This window comes from Xiphophorus hellerii, chromosome 5, assembly GCF_003331165.1.
Source record: "Xiphophorus hellerii strain 12219 chromosome 5, Xiphophorus_hellerii-4.1, whole genome shotgun sequence".
In the NCBI taxonomy this organism is placed as follows: Eukaryota; Metazoa; Chordata; class Actinopteri; order Cyprinodontiformes; family Poeciliidae; genus Xiphophorus; species Xiphophorus hellerii.
In genome coordinates, this window is record NC_045676.1 from 695,258 (window position 1) to 714,548 (window position 19,291).

Genomic DNA, 19,291 nt, shown 5'->3' on the forward strand with positions numbered 1-19,291 from the left:
TCACTCTGGCCGTGTAATGCTCAAGGTTGTGCCCATTCAGTTACACCATCAGAGGAAATCTCTAGACACGTATGCTCTCCTCGACGACGGCTCAGAGAAAACCATCATACTCCCAGCTGCAGTTAAGTTATTAGGCTTATCACCAGAAAAGGAAACTCTATCTCTGCGCACCATCCGTCAAGATGTGATCCAGATAAAGGGAGGCAACGTCTCATTCCAGGTGTCCCCGAAGGCCCAACCAAAACTGCGTTATAAAATAACACAGGCCTTTACTGCTCAACAGCTCAGCCTAGCTGAACAGTCATGTCCAGTGGAGCTCTTGAAGGAGAAGTATCACCACTTGCAGCAAGTGCAGCTGGAGGGATTCAAGCAGATACAGCCTCTTGTGTTAATCGGTTCAGACAATGCTCACCTTATAACTCCTGTCCGTCCAGTCAGACGTGGCCCAGCCCGTGCTCCTGTCGCTGTTTGCACCAAGCTGGGGTGGGCCATCCAAGGTCCAAGCAGTAGTATGCCTACACAGCAGGGAGACATGCACTGCCTGAATATATCATGCCTTTCTCCTGCTGAGGTTCTGCATCAGGACGTTCAACGTCTGTGGCAACTAGACGCTCCCATACACAGACCTGAGAAGGAGGTCACACGCTCAAAGGAGGACAGAGAAGCCATAGCCATGTTAGAGACTAAGACCATCAGGATGTCTGTAGATGGCGTGGAGAGATATGCCACTCCTCTGCTGAGGAAGAAGGACTTCCCTCGGATGCACGTCCCTCCAGAAGTAGTTAAAGGCCTGCTGAGGTCCACAGAGCGGAAGCTGATGAAACGTCCGGACCTGGCCCACACATACAACCAGGAGATCAAGAAGTTGGTTGATTCTGGTTATGTGGTGAAGTTGACTCCAGAAGAGATTCATAGTTCTACTGAATCTTGGTACGTGCCACACCATATGGTACACCATAACAACAAGGCTCGGGTGGTCTTTAATTGCTCTTTTGAGTTCCAGGGCACCGTCCTAAATTACTACCTCCTGCCAGGCCCTCCACTGGGGCCTACACTACTGGGTGTACTCCTCCGCTTCCGTCAGTATCCTGTGGCAGTGAGCGGAGACATAAAGGCCATGTTTCACCAGATCCGCCTGCTCCCTGAAGACTGTCCCCTGCTACGGTTTCTGTGGAGAGATGGTGAAACAGAGAGGCTCCCAGATGTATATGAGTGGAGAGTCTTGCCCTTTGGGACAACGTGTAGCCCCTGCTGTGCTACATTTGCCCTTCAGAGACACGTGAAGGATCATCAAGACACTCATAAGGACATCTATGAATCTGTACATACAGCCTTTTATGTTGACAACTGCCTGCAGTCCCTCTCTGACCCACAAGAGGCCAAGTTGCTCATCAACAGGATGAGAGAGTTGCTCCTCCAAGGTGGATTTGAAATAAGACAGTGGGTCAGTAACCTCCCTGAAGTGGTTGCCCATCTGCCCAGTACGGCCAGGTCAGAAAGCTGTGAACTGTGGTTGAACTTCAACAGCCTTGATCCACAGGAGTCAACATTGGGTCTCAGCTGGCACTGCCCAACTGATGTCCTGGGATACAAGCATCGCCCAGTGTCCTACACAACTGTCACGCTGCGCAATATTTATAAGGTGCTAGCCAGTCAGTATGACCCATTGGGTTATATCTGTCCTTATACCACAAGAGCAAAGCTCATTGTGCAGGCCCTGTGGAGTACAGAGAGAGGATGGGATGAGCCCATAGAAGGAAATCTGCTTCAGTCCTGGATTGAATGGGAGGAAGAACTGTCTAATCTTCAGCAGATTAGCATCCCTCGCTGCTACAGCCCGCACAGCATCACTGGTGCTACAAACGAGGTTCACATCTTCTGTGATGCCTCTGAGAGATCCTATGGGGCTGTTGCCTATCTGAGAGCCACAGAGCAACAGGCACACATCTCCACCTCCTTCATCATGGCACGCTCAAGAGTTGCACCCCGCAAACAGGTGTCGATTCCCCGACTGGAGCTGTGTGCTGCGCTGACCGGAGCCCAACTAGCCAAAGTTCTGCAGACTGAACTCTCATTACCCCTGCACTCTATCTACCTGTGGACGGATTCTACTACAGTGCTGCAGTGGATCCAGTCCAGTTCCTGTAGGTACAAAGTTTTTGTTGGGACTCGGATTTGTGAAATACAGGAGTTGACCTCCTCAGAGCAGTGGGGGTATGTGAACTCTGATGAAAATCCAGCTGATGACATCACAAGAGGGAAACCACTGTCAGAGCTCACTATCTCCAGCCGCTGGTCACAGGGCCCATACTTTCTCACACAGACTCCTGACACCTGGCCAAAACCCCCAACAGAGTTCCCAGATTGTGGCAGTGACGAACTCAGAAAGACTGCTTTCTGTAGCTTCACATCTATATCTCAAAATCTACCAGATCCTGCACAGAGCACATCATTAGAGGACCTGGCTCTGGCCACTCACCAATCTCTACATGGGACAGCTGCCACCTCCTTCACTGCTGCTGAGCGTCTAGAGGCAGAGACTCAGCTACTTCGCTCTGCACAGAAGGACAGCTTCCCAGAAGAGGTCCGAGCCCTCCGTGCAGGTGACTCTGTCCGCTCAACCAGTCGTCTTAGTGCTCTTTCCCCTGAATATGACAGCATCAGTGGACTGATCAGAGTTGGAGGCCGCCTGCGCCAAGCTATAGATGTAGACCCCGACAGCATCCATCCGGTTGTGTTAGCTCCTGATCATCCTCTGACTCGTCTCCTCATAAAGCACTACGACTCCCAGCTGCTTCACCCAGGTGCAGAGAGACTCTATGCAGAGATACGGCGCACATATTGGATTCTCAGAGGTCGACAGGCCATTAAGAAACACCAGTACCAGTGTGTGGAATGTAGGAGATGGCGCGCCTCACCTTCCACACCAAAGATGGCTGACCTTCCTTCAGCTCGTCTGAGACTCTACAAACCCCCATTCTGGTCTACAGGCGTAGACTGTTTTGGACCCTACCTAGTCAAGATTGGACGTCGAAGAGAAAAACGCTGGGGGATCATCTACAAATGTCTGACCACTCGATGTGTTCACTTGGATCTCCTCCCTAGCCTTGACACCAACTCTTTCCTGATGTCATTACGCAGGTTTATTGCTCGCCGGGGAAAGCCGTATGAGCTGTGGTCCGACAGAGGCACCAATTTCAGGGGAGGCCACAAAGAATTGCAGAGCGCCTTTGAAAACATGGCCCCAGTGTTGCAGCAACAGTTAGCCAAACAGACCATCAACTTTAACTTCAACCCGCCGCATGCTCCTCACTTTGGGGGAGCCTGGGAGAGGGAAATCAGGTCAGTCAAATCAGCTTTACAAGTTGTCCTGAAAGACCAGGTTGTGGCAGAGGAAGTGCTTCTAACAGCTTTCATGGAGGTTGAAGGCATCCTTAACTCTAAACCTCTCGGTTATGCCTCCTCTGATGTGGCTGACCCGGACCCCATCACGCCAAACCTTCTGTTAATGGGGCGGCGGGATGCAGGATTACCACAAGCAGTGTATGGTCCTCATGATGCCCTGTCCAAGAGAAGATGGCAACACAGTCAGGTTGTCAGTGATCATTTTTGGAAACGCTTCATCCAAAACTACCTCCCAGGACTTCAGTTAAGACAGAAATGGAGGAAATCTACTGATAATACTGCTGTGGGACAAATTGTGATGATCGCTGATTCCAACCTTCCCCGAGGACTATGGCCTGTAGGGACCATCGCCAAGGTCTTCCCTGGGACGGATGGCGTCGTTCGAGCTGCTGAGGTGAAGGTCAAGGACAGTCTCTACATTCGCCCGGTAACCAAACTGGTGGAGCTTCCTGAAGTGCCTGAAGATTTGGATCGTCCTTCCGACTAGCGGACTTTGTATGAGTGTATTTGTTGCCAATACAGGGGCGGCTGTTAAAAGTCCGTCTGTTAGTTTAGCACTACATTACCCAAAATGCATCTGTTCATTTTGTGATTCCGTTTCACGTAGTTGAGTGGATTGTTTTTTCTGTGCTACTGTGTGGCTCGGTGGCATGAAAGTGGCATCCACTGACATCCACCATCAACCTATCTTGGGTCTTTCGTGTAAGAAACCTGTGTGCGTTTTTTATGATGTAAGTGTGCAGTTTCATGTTCTATATTTGTGTTTGTGTCGGTTGTTGGCCCAGGAGGTGATGGCGTCCTCGTGTTTCTCTGGCTGCCGACAATGCAGGCGTTTAATTATGATAGCTCAATTTATACTATACTTTACCAGATACATATTGTTATTGCATTAGTATATGAGGGAATTACCATTCATTTCATGTGTTCTGACGGTTTTTGTCATTTGTATGTTTGTTGCATTTACCCGACTGTTCATTTGTAGTGTTGTGGTGCCCTCCAGTGGATTTCTGTGGTGCTGCAGGCCATTTTCGTCCTGTATCTACGTGTATCTGTGTTTTGCTTGCATGGGTATTAATATGTACCTTTATTGTTTTCTGTTTCAGATAACCACACACACACACACACACACACACACACACCCATACACACATACACACTCATATACGAACATCAATAAACTTTTGAGCTGCACCGTTGGAGTCGCCCTAGTCCTTCTGACCGAGGAAGAGTCGATTGACGAGAGATCTGGATTTAGCGCCTGTTTAGACGCACACAGTCTTCTACAGATAAGATAAGATAATATAAGATTTATTTGTCATTGTCATCAACAGATTACAACGAGATTGAGATTTGCTCGACTTGAGTTAAAATGCAGGTTATGTGTATATACATAATATACAATATACATATACATACTGTACATACATAATATACAAAGATAAAGAAATAAATAGTACAAAATGAGAAATGAATAGACATCAGAAGATGGTTGCAGCGCCTGGAGGTGTCGCAACAGAATTTACATTTTTAACAAAGTGGTGTCAAGAGCAGAAGTTCTTATGCCTTTGAATTTAGTGCCATGATTGCCATCGGGTAAAAACTGTTTTTTAGGCGATTTGTCCTGGTTTTTATTGCTCTTTTATTACTCAACTGAAAGTTTATAAAACAGCCAAGTAAATCAGAGTATTAGAGTTTATCTGGAAAAACTGACTTTGGGTTAGGGCTAGTTGTGCTAAATGTTAGCAAAGTTAGCATGTGTGCTAAGCTTAAAATTAGCTCTGATATTAGCACATTAGCAGAAGGATGGATGGACGCTGGTTTCTCCAGAGAACCAGAACTTCAGTTAATCTGTAGAATTGGCTTCATGATTGTCCAGCGTTGACCTTTAAACCCTCAGCATGAATGAAACTTTATTTTTCAGAAAATCCACATCAAACATTTGTGTTTTAATGTGTTGCTGCTGAATCAGTTCAGCTGGTTTCTTTGTGTCTGAGAAGCTCGTCCATTAAACATGAGGACTTCATGCAGCTTCTGCTGTTCAACCAAGGAGCCCAACTGAAAGGTCAGGAAGGGAGGAAGAGGAGGAAGAGGAGGAGGCGAGCTAAGCAGCTTAGCATGCAGCATGCAGTAATCTGACATCTCAGCTGGATGTTTTGTGAAGCGTTCAGAGACGGAGGATAAACGGCGCTGAAACGGACAAATTAAATAACGAGATTAATCTGCTTGTTTAACGCAACGCTCTTCGTCAAACATCTGGAGGTGATGAAGAGGAGGAAGAGCGTCCTTCCTCCTCTGGAGGTTTATTTACTTTAACTTAATTCATAATAAAAAAATCTTTTCCAGCTTCATGTAGAAAGTCCCCCGGCGTCGTTTCGATGTCCGGTTCTGGGCCTGGCTCTCGTCATGTGACCTCTGACCCTGATATGAACTCTGAGTCATCAGACTTCAGACCCATTCACTGAGGAGGCGGCGGTTCTGCAGAACCGGGCCGTCTGTTATCGACCCATCATGTGAGACAGGATGTTAGTTACACGATGAAGAGAGACGGATTCCTGCAGACAGAACAACCAGAAGGAAATCCATGTTTCTACTCCTGGTTCTGGTTCTGGTTCTGTCTGGTCCAGTTTGTGATGAGAAAATGTTCATTGAGAGAAGCATGGCGTCCTGATGGGAAATCCAGCCTGGAAAACCGCCGAAGATCTGAAGGTACTCCATTTCTGTTTGTCCTCTTGGGAATCATCTTCCTCTGATGGACTCCAGGTGACCTTTGACCCCTCCAGGTTGATGAGGAGCTACAGTCGCTGCTCTGAGGTCTTTCCATCGTGGCGTTGTGTCAGAGCAGGAAGCTCCAGAGCAGTGAAAGAATAAACTTTCATAGAACCGTATGATTCACTGAATTTAATAAACAAAATGGAGTCAAAATGCAGAATTTCACAGAAATATCTGCTTAGTTTCTGCTGTGCTTTCTGAAAAACAGACGTCTTCCCAATAAAAAAGATAATAACTCGAAGCTTAGCGCAGGGTTCAGAACCAAGGGGGACAAAACCTTTCTGTCCGTTCTGTCAGCAAACAGTTAACTAGAAACAAAAGAATGTGACAACATAGAGAAGAAACTAGCTAGCCGCAGTTAGCTTGAAGCTAGCTAGCTTCAGCTAGTCACGTCTGCTAACTCATAAACATTTAAATGAATCAATGGAAGCGAGAGGTGAAGGTTCTGCGTCCTGAATCAGATATTCCTGTAGGAAAAATAAAACGAGCTGACCGTAATTTCCGGAGTATAGAGCGCACCTCACTCCGCCGCAGCCCTCGGTCTCCAACGCCGAACCGTGGGTCCGTTCACGCCGAACTTATGTGCAGCGGCTCCATTTCCCTCCTGTCCTGCCAGGTCCATATTCCTCCACTTAAAAGCTGCATCATATCAACTTCTTCATGTTGTTTCCATGTTGAGCGGGAATGAGTTTGAATTCATTTCTCCATCGTGCCTGCTGCTAGCATGTGCTTGTTCTAAACCAGGGGTCTCAAACTCCAGTCCTGGAGGGCCGCAGTCCTGCAACTTTTAGATGAGCCTCTGCTGCAGCACCTGAACAGAATAATTAGGTCATTAAGGTTCTGGAGAACCGATCTACACAAGAAGGAGGTAATGAAGCCATTTCATTTCAGTGGTTTGTACCTGTGGCTCATCTAAAAACTGCAGGACAGCGCCCCTGGAGGCCTGGAGTTTGACACGTGTTCTAAATAAAAATCAGCACTTTCTTCTTTGATTTCCAATTTTGACTTCCAATGATTCACTTCCTGCTGAAGAGCCCCCTGGTGGTTGAAGAAAAATCCACAAAAAAGCCGCACCGGCTACAAACCGCCTGGTTCAAAGCGTGGAAAAAAGTAGCGGCTTATAGTCCGAAAAATATGGTAGATAATTTTTGGTGAAGGAAACAGGGAAACACTTTTTAACATCTTGTGAAACCATTAATGTTCCACAGCAGATTGTTGTAGTTATGAAACACAATAAATGTTTACCTCTGATTTATTCATTCTTTTTGTTCACCATAATCAGTAAGTTATTATTGTGATAAATATGGTTAAAATGGAAAAAGTGGAATTTAGGAAACAGTGAAACAGGTTCTTTTTGGGTATAATAGCTAAGAGGTTTTTTCTTGTGTTTGTCCCTCCAGGCTGCCGTAGTTCCAACAGCAGAGGCTCAGATTAAAGCATTATTGAGCAGATTATGAGGGGAAGAGTGAGGATGAAGAGTGAAGATGAAGCAGCGCCGCTGTCGCTGAGCTGGCAGGTTCATCTGCAGGTTCTGGTTCTGCTCGTCCCGGATGACAAAAGGAGCGATGTAGTTTCAGGATCATCAAGCTTTACGGTGGCATTTAGAGATCGACCGTCACCCAGGAGACACACACACACACACTGTGTGTGTGTGTTGAATGTCAGCAGCAGTCGGTGGTCTGGGATGAACCCGAGGTGACCTGATCATGAACTCGACATCAATGGTTCTGATTGGTCGACACCCACTGTGATGTCACCGTGGTAACCTGTTGGGATCAAAATAATTTTTGTGATTTTTAAAATCTAAATCTTTGTTTTTGTGGCGCTGAAAACTGGAGGATCTGCTTCCTGTTGTCCTGATGGAGCCTCCAGAACCAGCTGGACCGGCAGCCTGGTACCTGAGGGTTCTGCTGGGCCAGCTGGACCAATCAGAGCTCTGATTATTAAGAGCTGGATAAGAGAGAAGGAGGAGTTCAGATCCCAGGAGGTGATGATGATGATGATGATGAGTGAACTGGAAGTTTAGAGCTGACTCATAACTCCCTCCTGATTGGCTGCTGCTCGTAGCCATTGGCTTCATTCGCAGCCATTAGCTCTGCTCCTAACCATTAGCTTTGCTCCTAGCGGTTAGCTCAGCTCCTAACCATTAGCTCTACTCCTAGCCGTTAGCTCAGCTCCTAGCGGTTAGCTCTGCTCCTAACCGTTAGCTTTGCTCCTAACTTTTAGCTCAGCTCCTAACCGTTAGCTCTGCTCTTAGCGGTTAGCTCAGCTCCTAACCATTAGCTCTGCTCCTAACCGTTAGCTCTGCTCCTAGTGGTTAGCTCTGCTCTTAACCGTTAGCTCTGCTCTTAGCGATTAGCTCAGCTCCTAACCATTAGCTCTGCTCCTAACCATTAGCTCTGCTCCTAGCGGTTAGCTCTGCTCCTAACCATTAGCTTTGCTCCTAGCGGTTAGCTCAGCTCCTAACCATTAGCTTTGCTCCTAGCGGTTAGCTCAGCTCCTAACCATTAGCTCTACTCCTAGCCGTTAGCTCAGCTCCTAGCAGTTAGCTCTGCTCCTAACCGTTAGCTCTGCTCCTAACTTTTAGCTCAGCTCCTAACCGTTAGCTCTGCTCTTAGCGGTTAGCTCAGCTCCTAACCATTAGCTCTGCTCCTAACCTTTAGCTCTGCTCCTAGCGGTTAGCTCTGCTCTTAACCGTTAGCTCTGCTCTTAGCGGTTAGCTCAGCTCCTAACCATTAGCTCTGCTCCTAACCGTTAGCTCTGCTCCTAGCGGTTAGCTCTGGTCTTAACCGTTAGCTCTGCTCTTAGCGGTTAGCTCAGCTCCTAACCATTAGCTCTGCTCCTAGCGGTTAGCTCTGCTCCTAACCGTTAGCTCTGCTCTTAGCGGTTAGCTCTGCTCCTAACCGTTAGCTCTGCTCCTAGCGGTTAGCTCTGCTCCTAACCGTTAGCTCTGCTCTTAGCGGTTAGCTCAGCTCCTAACCATTAGCTCTGCTCCTAGCGGTTAGCTCTGCTCCTAACCGTTAGCTCTGCTCTTAGCGGTTAGCTCAGCTCCTAACCATTAGCTCTGCTCCTAACCGTTAGCTCTGCTCCTAGCGGTTAGCTCTGCTCCTAGCGGTTAGCTCTGCTCCTAACCGTTAGCTCAGCTCCTAACCATTAGCTCTGCTCCTAACCATTAGCTCTGCTCCTAGCGGTTAGCTCTGCTCCTAGCGGTTAGCTCTGCTCCTAACCATTAGCTCTGCTCCTAGCGGTTAGCTCTGCTCCTAGCGGTTAGCTCTGCTCCTAACCGTTAGCTCAGCTCCTAACCATTAGCTCTGCTCCTAACCGTTAGCTCTGCTCCTAGCGGTTAGCTCTGCTCCTAGCGGTTAGCTCTGCTCCTAACCATTAGCTCTGCTCCTAGCGGTTAGCTCTGCTCCTAACCGTTAGCTCTGCTCTTAGCGGTTAGCTCTGGATTCCTCTGATTTTCCAAACCGAAGTTGTTCTGAATGAACTTCACCTGCAAAAGCCGGTGTAAACCACACCGCTGCAGCCAGGGGGCGCTGTGCTGCTGTGAACGCGGTTCTTCCTCTGTGTCTGCAGCGTGAGCCGCTGTAAGGAGCTGGACGGTGCCGCCAGGACGCGCCAGGCTCCCATGTCTCCCTCCGACTTCCTGGACAAACTGATGGGCAGAACGTCGGGATACGACGCTCGGATCCGACCGAACTTTAAAGGTATTTAAACCGGTTCTGTTCTCATCGCTGCTTTAAACTTTTCCAGATTCAGCCAATCAGCAGCGTTCCTGCACTCTTGTTTCTATATTTATTTCTTTAAAAGACTTATGAAATCATGTCACCCACTTAAATAAAACAAAATAAAATTTAATAATTTCCAGGTTGGCCTAAGCAATCAATACATTAATACTATAATTTATTTTTAAGTTTGCTGTTATTTACCAATATTATACGCCAAATAAAAATACAAACATGTTTTTTCATTGTCTGAAGTTAAATCAGACCAAACTTTTCTTCTTTTTGGTCATTTAGAATCAGAGTTTTTTTTCTATTTGGGAAAGATTTCTGTTAACATTTTTTGATTTTGATCAAAACTTTTTAATTTACCAAAAAGTTAAACAGAAGAAAAGCCCAGCATCGGCTGATGTCCTCCATGTGAACATTAACTATAAAATCTTTTTCTTTAAGATTTCTGGAATCGTTTCCTGAAGCTCCAAGTTTCCCTCCTGGAAACGGTTCAGTGTCACAGTTGGATGCATGTTGGATGAGCAAAGCTCCAGATCTGCTGCTGTAATGCCGGTTTCCTCCTCAGGTCCTCCGGTCAACGTCTCCTGCAACATCTTCATCAACAGCTTCGGCTCCATCGCTGAGACCACCATGGTGAGTGACAGGAAGCCGAGGCGCCGGGACGTTTTCCCATTCGGGCCCCGAAAAGCTTTTTGCACTTAGCAGCTTGTTGACAGAACGCCATGAATAAATCTGAGTTTTTTAATGTGCGGCGTGTTTCCGCTCGGTTCCCAGACAGACGGCGGGTCGCGTCGCGTCGCAGCGTTCTGCTAATTAATGTGATTCGTTGTTTATTTATGACCGGCAGCTTTCAGAGCGCCGAGGCTCAGAGCTGTTAGACCTCACAGCTGGGAGCCAAAGTTTCTGACGTTTACGCTTCAGTTTCAGTAACTTCACTGCACGGAAACAGAAACCAGAATCCATTTCCTTCTCCTTACCTTCTGGATGCAGGTCTGATCGGCTAACCTGAAGGTTCTGGAGGAATCTCACATTCAGGGCTGATGATGATGATTTAATCAGGCCGGTGTGAGTCACTGGGTTGATCGTGTACTTCGTCCCGCTGGTCCAAACTGCATCGACTCAGTCTGTTGGCTACATAAACATAAAGACAGATTATGTTTCATACCAGAGCAGCATAAAGTCACAACTCGCCTCCACTGGCAGCTTTACGTTTCTTACAGACGCTCTTTGACATAAAACACCATCGTTCTCGGTCTGTGGAGTTTAAAAGATGGAAAGTAGAAAAACCCAGACAGACGCAAAGAAGGAAAAGAGGAAACATCTGGAAGCAAATTTTTTTAAGAAAAACAAGCTGATGGTTGGTAACATCAGCGATGAAACGGCAAACCAGAGTTCAGTCAAACTGCTTAACTTTAGTACTTTTATGACGGAGCGTCTAACAACATCCTGCCTGCACCGAATCTGACGTATTAAAGTGAAATCTGTTTTCTAAAGCTATCAAAGTGGGCTGGGATGCACTGGCAGTGCGCCAACAATCCAGAAGGTCAAAGGTCATTTCATCACAGGTTCATATGTTGCTATGCAGCCTGCCTATCTGTCGCCAGGGGCAACCAGGAAACCGACCCCAGGACGTGTTAGCATCCAGGCTCTTCATCCGGAACGCCGAGGCAAAACGTGAAATTTAAGATTTACGTGACTTGATTCCAAGTCACATGATCTGAACGAACGCCTCTGGTCTTTAATGAACAGATGGGACTGAGGCCGTGCGAGTAACAACGGTGGCTGAAGCTCTGCCGGTCAGAGCGACTTGGTGGTACCAGGCGGACCGCGGACCCGGCGTGGTACCGCCGGCGGTCCAGGTCGCTGGGCTTGGTCAGCTTCTCTATATCCACTCAGTCTCCGTCAGGAACTTGACCCTAATCTGAGCCGCTAACCGAACCCGATCCGTTCAGCTCCAGCAGCCAAACAGAACCTCACTGAACCAGCCTGGTACCAGGAGTCTTTTATTTTGAAAACTGACCACAGCCTCTTCCTGTGTCTGACCTTTGATCCTCCAAAGAGAACTGTGATGCGTTCACTGCCGTCGGGAGGTTTTCGACAGATTCGTCTGAGTCCTGTAGTAAACCTGCAGCTCGGTGACCGTGTCGGTCGGTTCTGGTGTTTCAGTTTAATTAGAAACAGCAGAATGACGAGTGCGGAGCCAGACGAGGTAAAGATGGAGGCCGGCGGACGGAGACGGAGATGTGAGGAGACAGACGGGCGGACAGGAATAGCAGATGTGCTGCAGAGACGCTGAGCGACTCTGACAGCAAATACGCTGAAGTGACATGAAGTCAAAGCTGCTGCTGCGTTCCTGTTACTCACATCCTCACCGTCCCAGAACCAAGATTAATAACTTTAAGAGACGCTCTCCTTTAGGAGCCGGACGGCCAGTTTGATGGTCCACCTCCTGCTGGACTCAGACGGTTAAACGAAACAAACGGCTGGATGTGAACCATGTGGCACAACGATGACTGAGGCTCATTAAGATGCTCTGAATTAGACCAGAGATTATGATTATCAATAATAAATTCACACCAACTAAAATCTGAAGCTGCACTATAAATCCCACTGGAAATATCAACACGTGCCATAAAGGACGTCTGGTTATGAAGAGAAATGAGGGAACAACTTCACTGACAGTCATGTTTTCACCTTGTTAGTCATTTATTTATAATGTCAGTTTGAAGCTAAATATAACATCTAGCTTCATAGAAATATTATTTACCTTTTTACTTATTAGCTTGTTAGCTAAATATTTAGTTAGCAAGTTAAATATTTAGCTTTAATCTCAATACACAGTGAGGTAGCTAAATAGTTAACTTGCTAATTAAATATTAAACTGGCTAATAGAATATCAGTTTTGAAGCTAAATAAAATATTTAGCTTTTTATTAAGCTTATTTATTTTTTTGCTTATTAGCTTGTACATGAAATGTTTGCTTATGGTAAATATCTAGCTTAACTAAATACGAGCTAAATATTTAGCTTATAAGATAAATAATTGTTATTTAGCTCAATAAAAATGTATAAATATTTAAAACAATAAACATTTATTGTTAGCAAAATATTTAGCTTGTTATCTAAATATTTTAACACACTAAATATTTAGTTAGCAATAGAAATGTTTTATCAAGCTAAATCTCTAGCTTTAATCTAAATATTTCACTAACAGGTTAAATATTTAGTTAGCTAGGTAAATGTTTAACTTGCTAACTAAATATATAGCTAACTAAAAAAAACATTAAATTTGAAGCTAAATATAATATCTAGCTTCCAAACAACTAAATATTTAGCTGCATATATTTGACGAGTGGAAGAAAGGATGATTGCATGTCAACTGCTAAGTGCTTTCTGCTCTGCTGGGAGTTCTGACCACAGACTGTGTGTGTGTGTGTGTGGGTGTGTGTGTGTGTGTGTGTGTGTGTGTGTGGGTGTGTGTGCGCGCGCGCTGCTGGCTAACAACCTGTCAGACGTTTCAGAAGGAAAAGATTGCTTTCAGTTGACTTTTATTATTTATCGGAGGGCCTGAATTTTTCATGGCAGCTCGTGTCGCCGTGTCGGTCCGTCTCTCTGGCTTCCTGTGGGTTGACCTCGCCGTGCTGGCCTCGCCGCCTGGCTGCAGGCAGATAAATGTTAGCTAAAACAGCCTATGTTCCTCCTGGACTCTCCGGATTCATTTCTGTCATTTGAACATCCAGAAATCCTGGATTTCACTTCATATTTCAGTTTTGTTTTTGTTTTATAAAAACTTTTCTGTCAGATCAGCAGGTTAGTCTTATGTTAGGCCCGGTTCAACCTTCACGCTCCCTCAAACGACACCAGAAACATTCATGTGTGAGTCAGAACCAGCAGGTTTAACCCAAATGGACCAGAACCGAGCCGGAACCTGAAGGAACATCTTACACTCAGGAACAAGTAAACCACTGCGGTAAAGCTAGCCGCCTCTTACTTGCTGCTTTCACAATAAAAGCGCACATCCGGCTCATGTTTGATCCACTGCATGCAGATCTCTTCATGTTTCCACTTTGTATTTCTGCAGCTGCAAAAACAAATAATGTACCGGAAATAATTGGGAACATTAAGCAAAGCTGAAAAACTCTGTTTCCAGCGACTTCTCTCACTTCTGGGTGGCAGAGTGTCACCTCTAGAGCACAACTAGCAAATATCAACGCAATCTGATGTTTAATTTCAAAATAAAAGCACGGCAACTTGGGGGAGGAGGGGGGAATAAAACCGTCTTATTTTAGTAGGCTTTTATTTTGAAATTAAACATCAGATGTGGATGACATTTGCTGGTTGTGCTCTAGAGGTGACCCTCTGCCACCCAGAAGTGAGAGAAGTCACTGGAAACTGAGTTTTCCAGCAATGTGTATGTCACCTTTGGTAAAACTAAAATTCTAAACGTGTCATTTTAATAGGCTTTTATTTTGAAATTAAACATCAGATCGGGTTGAGAAAACATCAAACAGAATAAAACCAGAATAGATCTCAGAATTAGTTTAACAAATGAAAAGTCAGCTTGGATCAGAATAGTTTCCGTTTTTTGTCATCAGAGTTCGAATTACAGCTGATGGAGAAAATCTGGGATCGACTCGCCGTGTCTGCTGCAAGGCTCTGACGTCAGAGCGGAGGTTCTGATGGTTCTGTTGGCTCTGTTCTGCCCTGTTGACCCACATTTGATGGTTCTGTTGGTTCTGGTTCTGTTGACCCGGTTATCTCCCTCCAGGACTACCGGGTGAACATCTTCCTGCGGCAGCAGTGGAACGACCCGCGGCTGGCTTACGCCGAGTATCCTGACGACTCTCTGGACCTGGACCCGTCCATGCTGGACTCCATCTGGAAACCGGACCTGTTCTTCGCCAACGAGAAGGGAGCGCACTTCCACGAGGTCACCACCGACAACAAGCTGCTGCGCATCTTCAAGAACGGCAACGTGCTCTACTCCATACGGTGGGTCCAAATCACTCAGATTACAGTAGATTAGATTAGATTAGATTAGATTAGAGCAGGGCCGGCACAAGGCACATGCAGGTCAAATGCCTCCACACCACCAGGGGGCCCCCAAAGCACCAAGCTAGCAAGACAAATATATATATATAGTTAAAATAACACTGAAAAAGGCAAAGTAAATACTATTACCATGGAAAAACACTTTCCAAAAAGTATATAAAATACTTTTTATATTGTTTACTGTAAATTTATTGTTTATCAGCTGATGTTACTTTCAAATAGTTAAAATAATACGACTCGTTTAAATATCAATCTGCATTTCAAAATCCAAATAATTTTCTTTAGTTTGTTTCTTGTATAAAGTTAAATGTAGCGGCCATAATAACACTGGGATGATGTAAGCTAATCATAAATGATGCTAATGCTAACAGCAGCGCAGGAATTATGAAGCGTCTGGTGCTAACAGGTTGGGGCCCCAAATGAAAATCTGCTTCGGACCCCAGAAAGGTTTGGGCCGCCCCTGGCGCACCGTTCCTTACTCCTGCAGGAAGTGAGCGTTTCCATGGCGACCAGGTGGCTCTACATGGCTGTGTTCTGCTGTGACGATGAATCTGTGGGGAATAATCTTTAGCTGCAGCGCCGCATCAACATGCATGATTACCCAAACAGAGCACAGCGACCCGAACGGGCCGGGATAACATGTGACACGTTAGGCGCCCTGGGCAGCAGGGACACGGCACATACATGACATTAAACATTAAAAACTAACTGCTATAAAGGATTCCCAGTTTCTGTTTAGGAGTCAGAAGCTCTTTTGTTTTTCTACATACAATAAAAACATATTTTATTGTACTTCTGACAATAAGATCTATTTAATTTTATTGAATTTTATTAAACATATGTAATAAAATAAATTATATTCCTTACAAATTTTACACATTGTGTTTTTTTCTTATCCTCTCAAGAGCAAAAAATTTTCTTCAAGGCAGAAAATAACTTTTTCTTTTTTACTTGCGCCTGACTTTATGCTGCGCCACTGGTTCTGTTCAGCCCACTTTAATCCAACTCCAGTCCGTCTGTCTAGTCAAAGTTTGGTCCGGCTGGTGAAGTGTGAATGCTAATCGACCTTTGACCTCGGGCTGGGTTCGGTTTGAATGTAAACACCAAGCGGACCAGAGACCGCTCCAAAAGCAGGAAGTGGACTGCAGAGCAGGGCATTCTGGGTAAATACAACCAAAGCTAAAGTGTTAGCCTAGTGTTAGCATCAGAAATGGCTCCTGGTCTTCAGCCAAAGACTAAAGAGAAATCCTCCAACCGCTAAAATCTGACGCCTCCATCTTGTTTCCATCTGGTGAAGAAGGAAGTTGCTCTCAGGGTCTTCAGAGGTTCTTGGTGCAGCGCCCCCACAGGCCAGGAGGGGAACAGGTTGCTCAAAGGGTTTGGTTGGTTTGACTCAGAACAGAGAGAAAGATGTAATCAGATTTAGAAAATGTGTCTTCCAAAACGTCGATCCTGAGTCCCAATGAATCGGTTTCATCTAATTTAACCTGTTTTCTCCTTCTTGTCCTGCAGACTGACGCTGACGCTGTCGTGTCCCATGGACCTGAAGAACTTCCCCATGGACGTCCAGACCTGCATCATGCAGCTGGAGAGCTGTGAGTCCTTTAAACCGCCTCTGTGGTCATTCGCTACATTAAGTTCTGCTTCTGAACGTGGAAATGCTGCAGACGTCACTGAGGCCGCAGGCGGCGAGTCTGAGTGGCGGCTGGAACTGGTCTGGAAAAACCTGGAAGAGTCTGGAAAAACCTGGAAGAGTCTGGGAAAAAATTATGAAACCTGGAAATTTCTGAAAAAAACTTGGAAGAGTTTGGAAAAAACATGAAAAAAGCTGGAAATGAATTGGTTTGCATGGGTTGGGAAATTCTTCACTTTTCCATCCAGTTATGATGTGACAGAAATATAATTTTCTTATTTTCTTCCTGTAAAATTCTGATGTTATTTGGGTTTCTTTATGTTACACATGGAGCAAAAAGAACAAAACCACTGGAGAATTAACTTTATAGAGATTTTTCAAGCAGTCCAACAGGGTCAGAGGAACGTCTGGAACCGTTGTGGAAGCAGAACCGGGCCGTGTCGGATCCGCATCTGATGCTGGATGCCTCATTAACTTGTGCTCTTATTTAGAAAGGTTTATTTTTATTAAAATAATCCGTTTTAATCCCAGTCAGGCTGAACTGTCTGCTGTAGTTCAGTCTGGAAACGCGTCACTATGCTGGGTCGAACCAGAATCAGAACCAGCAGGTCCTAGCGGTTTTCATCAGACGCTGATGATGATGATGATGATGATGATGACATCACACTTTATTCCAATTAGAATCAGGTTTATTTTTAAAGTGTTAACACGGTTGGTAGAACCTGCAGAACTTGTTCTGACCCGGTTTCCTCCGCAGGCGTTTGGGTTTTAAGCTCATGTGAAGTGAAGGACGCCGCCGCTTTAAAGAGCTGCAGGCGCTTCCTGCTGTTCGCTTTTGGATCAACCTTCAGAACCAGAACCAAGTGCATCCTTAATCCTGGAGCGGAACCAGCCAGCTGCTGGAAGCCCGCGCAGCAGGTCCAACAGAACTCTGGGTCCGGTCAGCAGAACCACAGCAGGTCCAACAGAACCAGAGCAACTGGAAGTTTCATTTCAGGTTGAGCTTCGTTCTCACTTCTTCATGAGAAAGAAAAAACTACAAACCTGGAGGACGGAATCATCCTGGAGGTTTTAAAGTGGGACTAAACCACCAACCAACTGGTTTCCTGCAGATAAAATGTCCAAGTTGGTCCTTAAAGGTTTTGTCTTTGTGTTTCTGTGCAAAAGTGTGACATTTTTTTCTCAGTGCTGCCCTCTGTGGGCTGAATGTGGGTACTGCCGTTCAATTTTCCTATTGTTCCAACATCTAGTTTGGTAGACGTCTACATCATGACACATAATACTTCCGTTTTATGTGTTGAATCTGGAGGATCTTTTAGTTTGAAAATCCTTTAACCGGATTGTGTTGGTTGCTTCTTGTGTGCCAACATTGAGCCAACAAGCATCAGAATGAGTTAGAAACAGCATCAACAGCAGCAACAGCAGCAACAGCAGCAACAGCATCAACAGCAGCAACAGCATCAACAGCAGCAACAGCATCAACAGCATCAACAGCAGCAACAGCATCAACAGCATCAACAGCATCAACAGCAGCAACAGCAGCAACAGCATCAACAGCAGCAACAGCATCAACAGCAGCAACAGCATCAACAGCATCGGTGTTGGTCGTCTCACGCAGGCACCCCCCCGGTCTGCAGCGAATATGCAAAGTCTGGACCGGTCCGCTGCACTAAAAAGGTTGGGGGCCACTGGTCTACAACACTCAGCACCATGTTCCAGTATAATACCATCTCACTCAGACACGCCCCCTGGTGGCGAGTCCGAAGCTGGACTAGCCAGCATGGCTAGGATTGGTAACAGCGCTTTTTAAATAAGTTGCTAGATTTGTTGGTCTTTTGAACAAAGAGTTGCTAAATTAGCAACAACGTTGCTAAGTTGGCAAAATGCCTTTCCCACAGCCCTTCTAAACCTCATCTCCACATTTAGCCACGCCCCTCGTCTCTTGACTCCGCCCACTTCAGAAGGTCTCACTTTAGAGATTGCAGAACCCAACAGAAAAAAGCAGGAACAAAAGTCCATTTGGACACTTGAAGAGGTGGTTCTGACCCGCAGATCGAGACAGAACCGGGCTTTCTGGTCCGGATTTGACCCGCTTCTTTTGCCTTTTCCAGTCGGCTACACCATGAACGACCTGATCTTCGAGTGGCAGGAAAACGGGCCGGTCCAGGTGGCAGAGGGCCTTACGCTGCCGCAGTTCATCCTGAAGGACGAGTCGGACCTGAGATACTGCACCAAGCACTACAACACCGGTACACACACACACACACACACACACACACCCACACACACACACACACACACACACACACACTGGTTTACAGTAAGACTTTGGAGCATTGGTTTCATCATCACTTGTGGGGACCTCCATTTCAGTTGACTTCTAATTATTCCTACAACCTAAACTTAACCTAAATGTAATTTACACATTACCCATAACCCAGTGGTGTCCCAACTTTTTGCCAAGTTAAACATTTTAATGAATTTTCTGTAGACAAAAGTTCTGTAAATCATTGTAGATTAAAAACATAAAAAGCATCTCACAGGTTTGCCAGATTAAAAACAATAATCAATAATTACAAACCATATCCTAATTTTTTCAGGCTGATCATTTTTATTGTGTATTTTTAGCAACATGAACAGCATATGCCTCACTCTTGCTTGACTTTACCAAGCGAATAAAATGGCTATATTTAGGTCTG

The 19,291-nt window shown here is 45.7% G+C and overlaps 1 protein-coding gene across 7 annotated transcripts in view; it reads left to right on the forward strand.

Annotated features, from left to right (window-relative positions):
• The window catches only part of glra3 (glycine receptor, alpha 3), a 41,835-nt gene that overhangs the window by 15,250 nt on the left and 7,294 nt on the right, over window positions 1–19,291 (forward strand). For 4 of the 7 annotated variants that reach the window (XM_032563197.1, XM_032563200.1, XM_032563198.1 and 1 more), the window contains 6 exons: window positions 7,575–8,161; window positions 9,751–9,881; window positions 10,474–10,541; window positions 14,676–14,899; window positions 16,472–16,554; window positions 18,704–18,841. In XM_032563197.1, the coding sequence (XP_032419088.1) occupies window positions 9,803–9,881; window positions 10,474–10,541; window positions 14,676–14,899; window positions 16,472–16,554; window positions 18,704–18,841 (592 nt within the window). In that variant the 5' untranslated portion in view covers window positions 7,575–8,161; window positions 9,751–9,802. Of the gene's footprint in view, window positions 1–7,158; window positions 8,162–9,750; window positions 9,882–10,473; window positions 10,542–14,675; window positions 14,900–16,471; window positions 16,555–18,703; window positions 18,842–19,291 lie in introns of those variants that run through there. The other 3 variants (XM_032563199.1, XM_032563196.1, XM_032563202.1) reach the window with 2 other exon arrangements.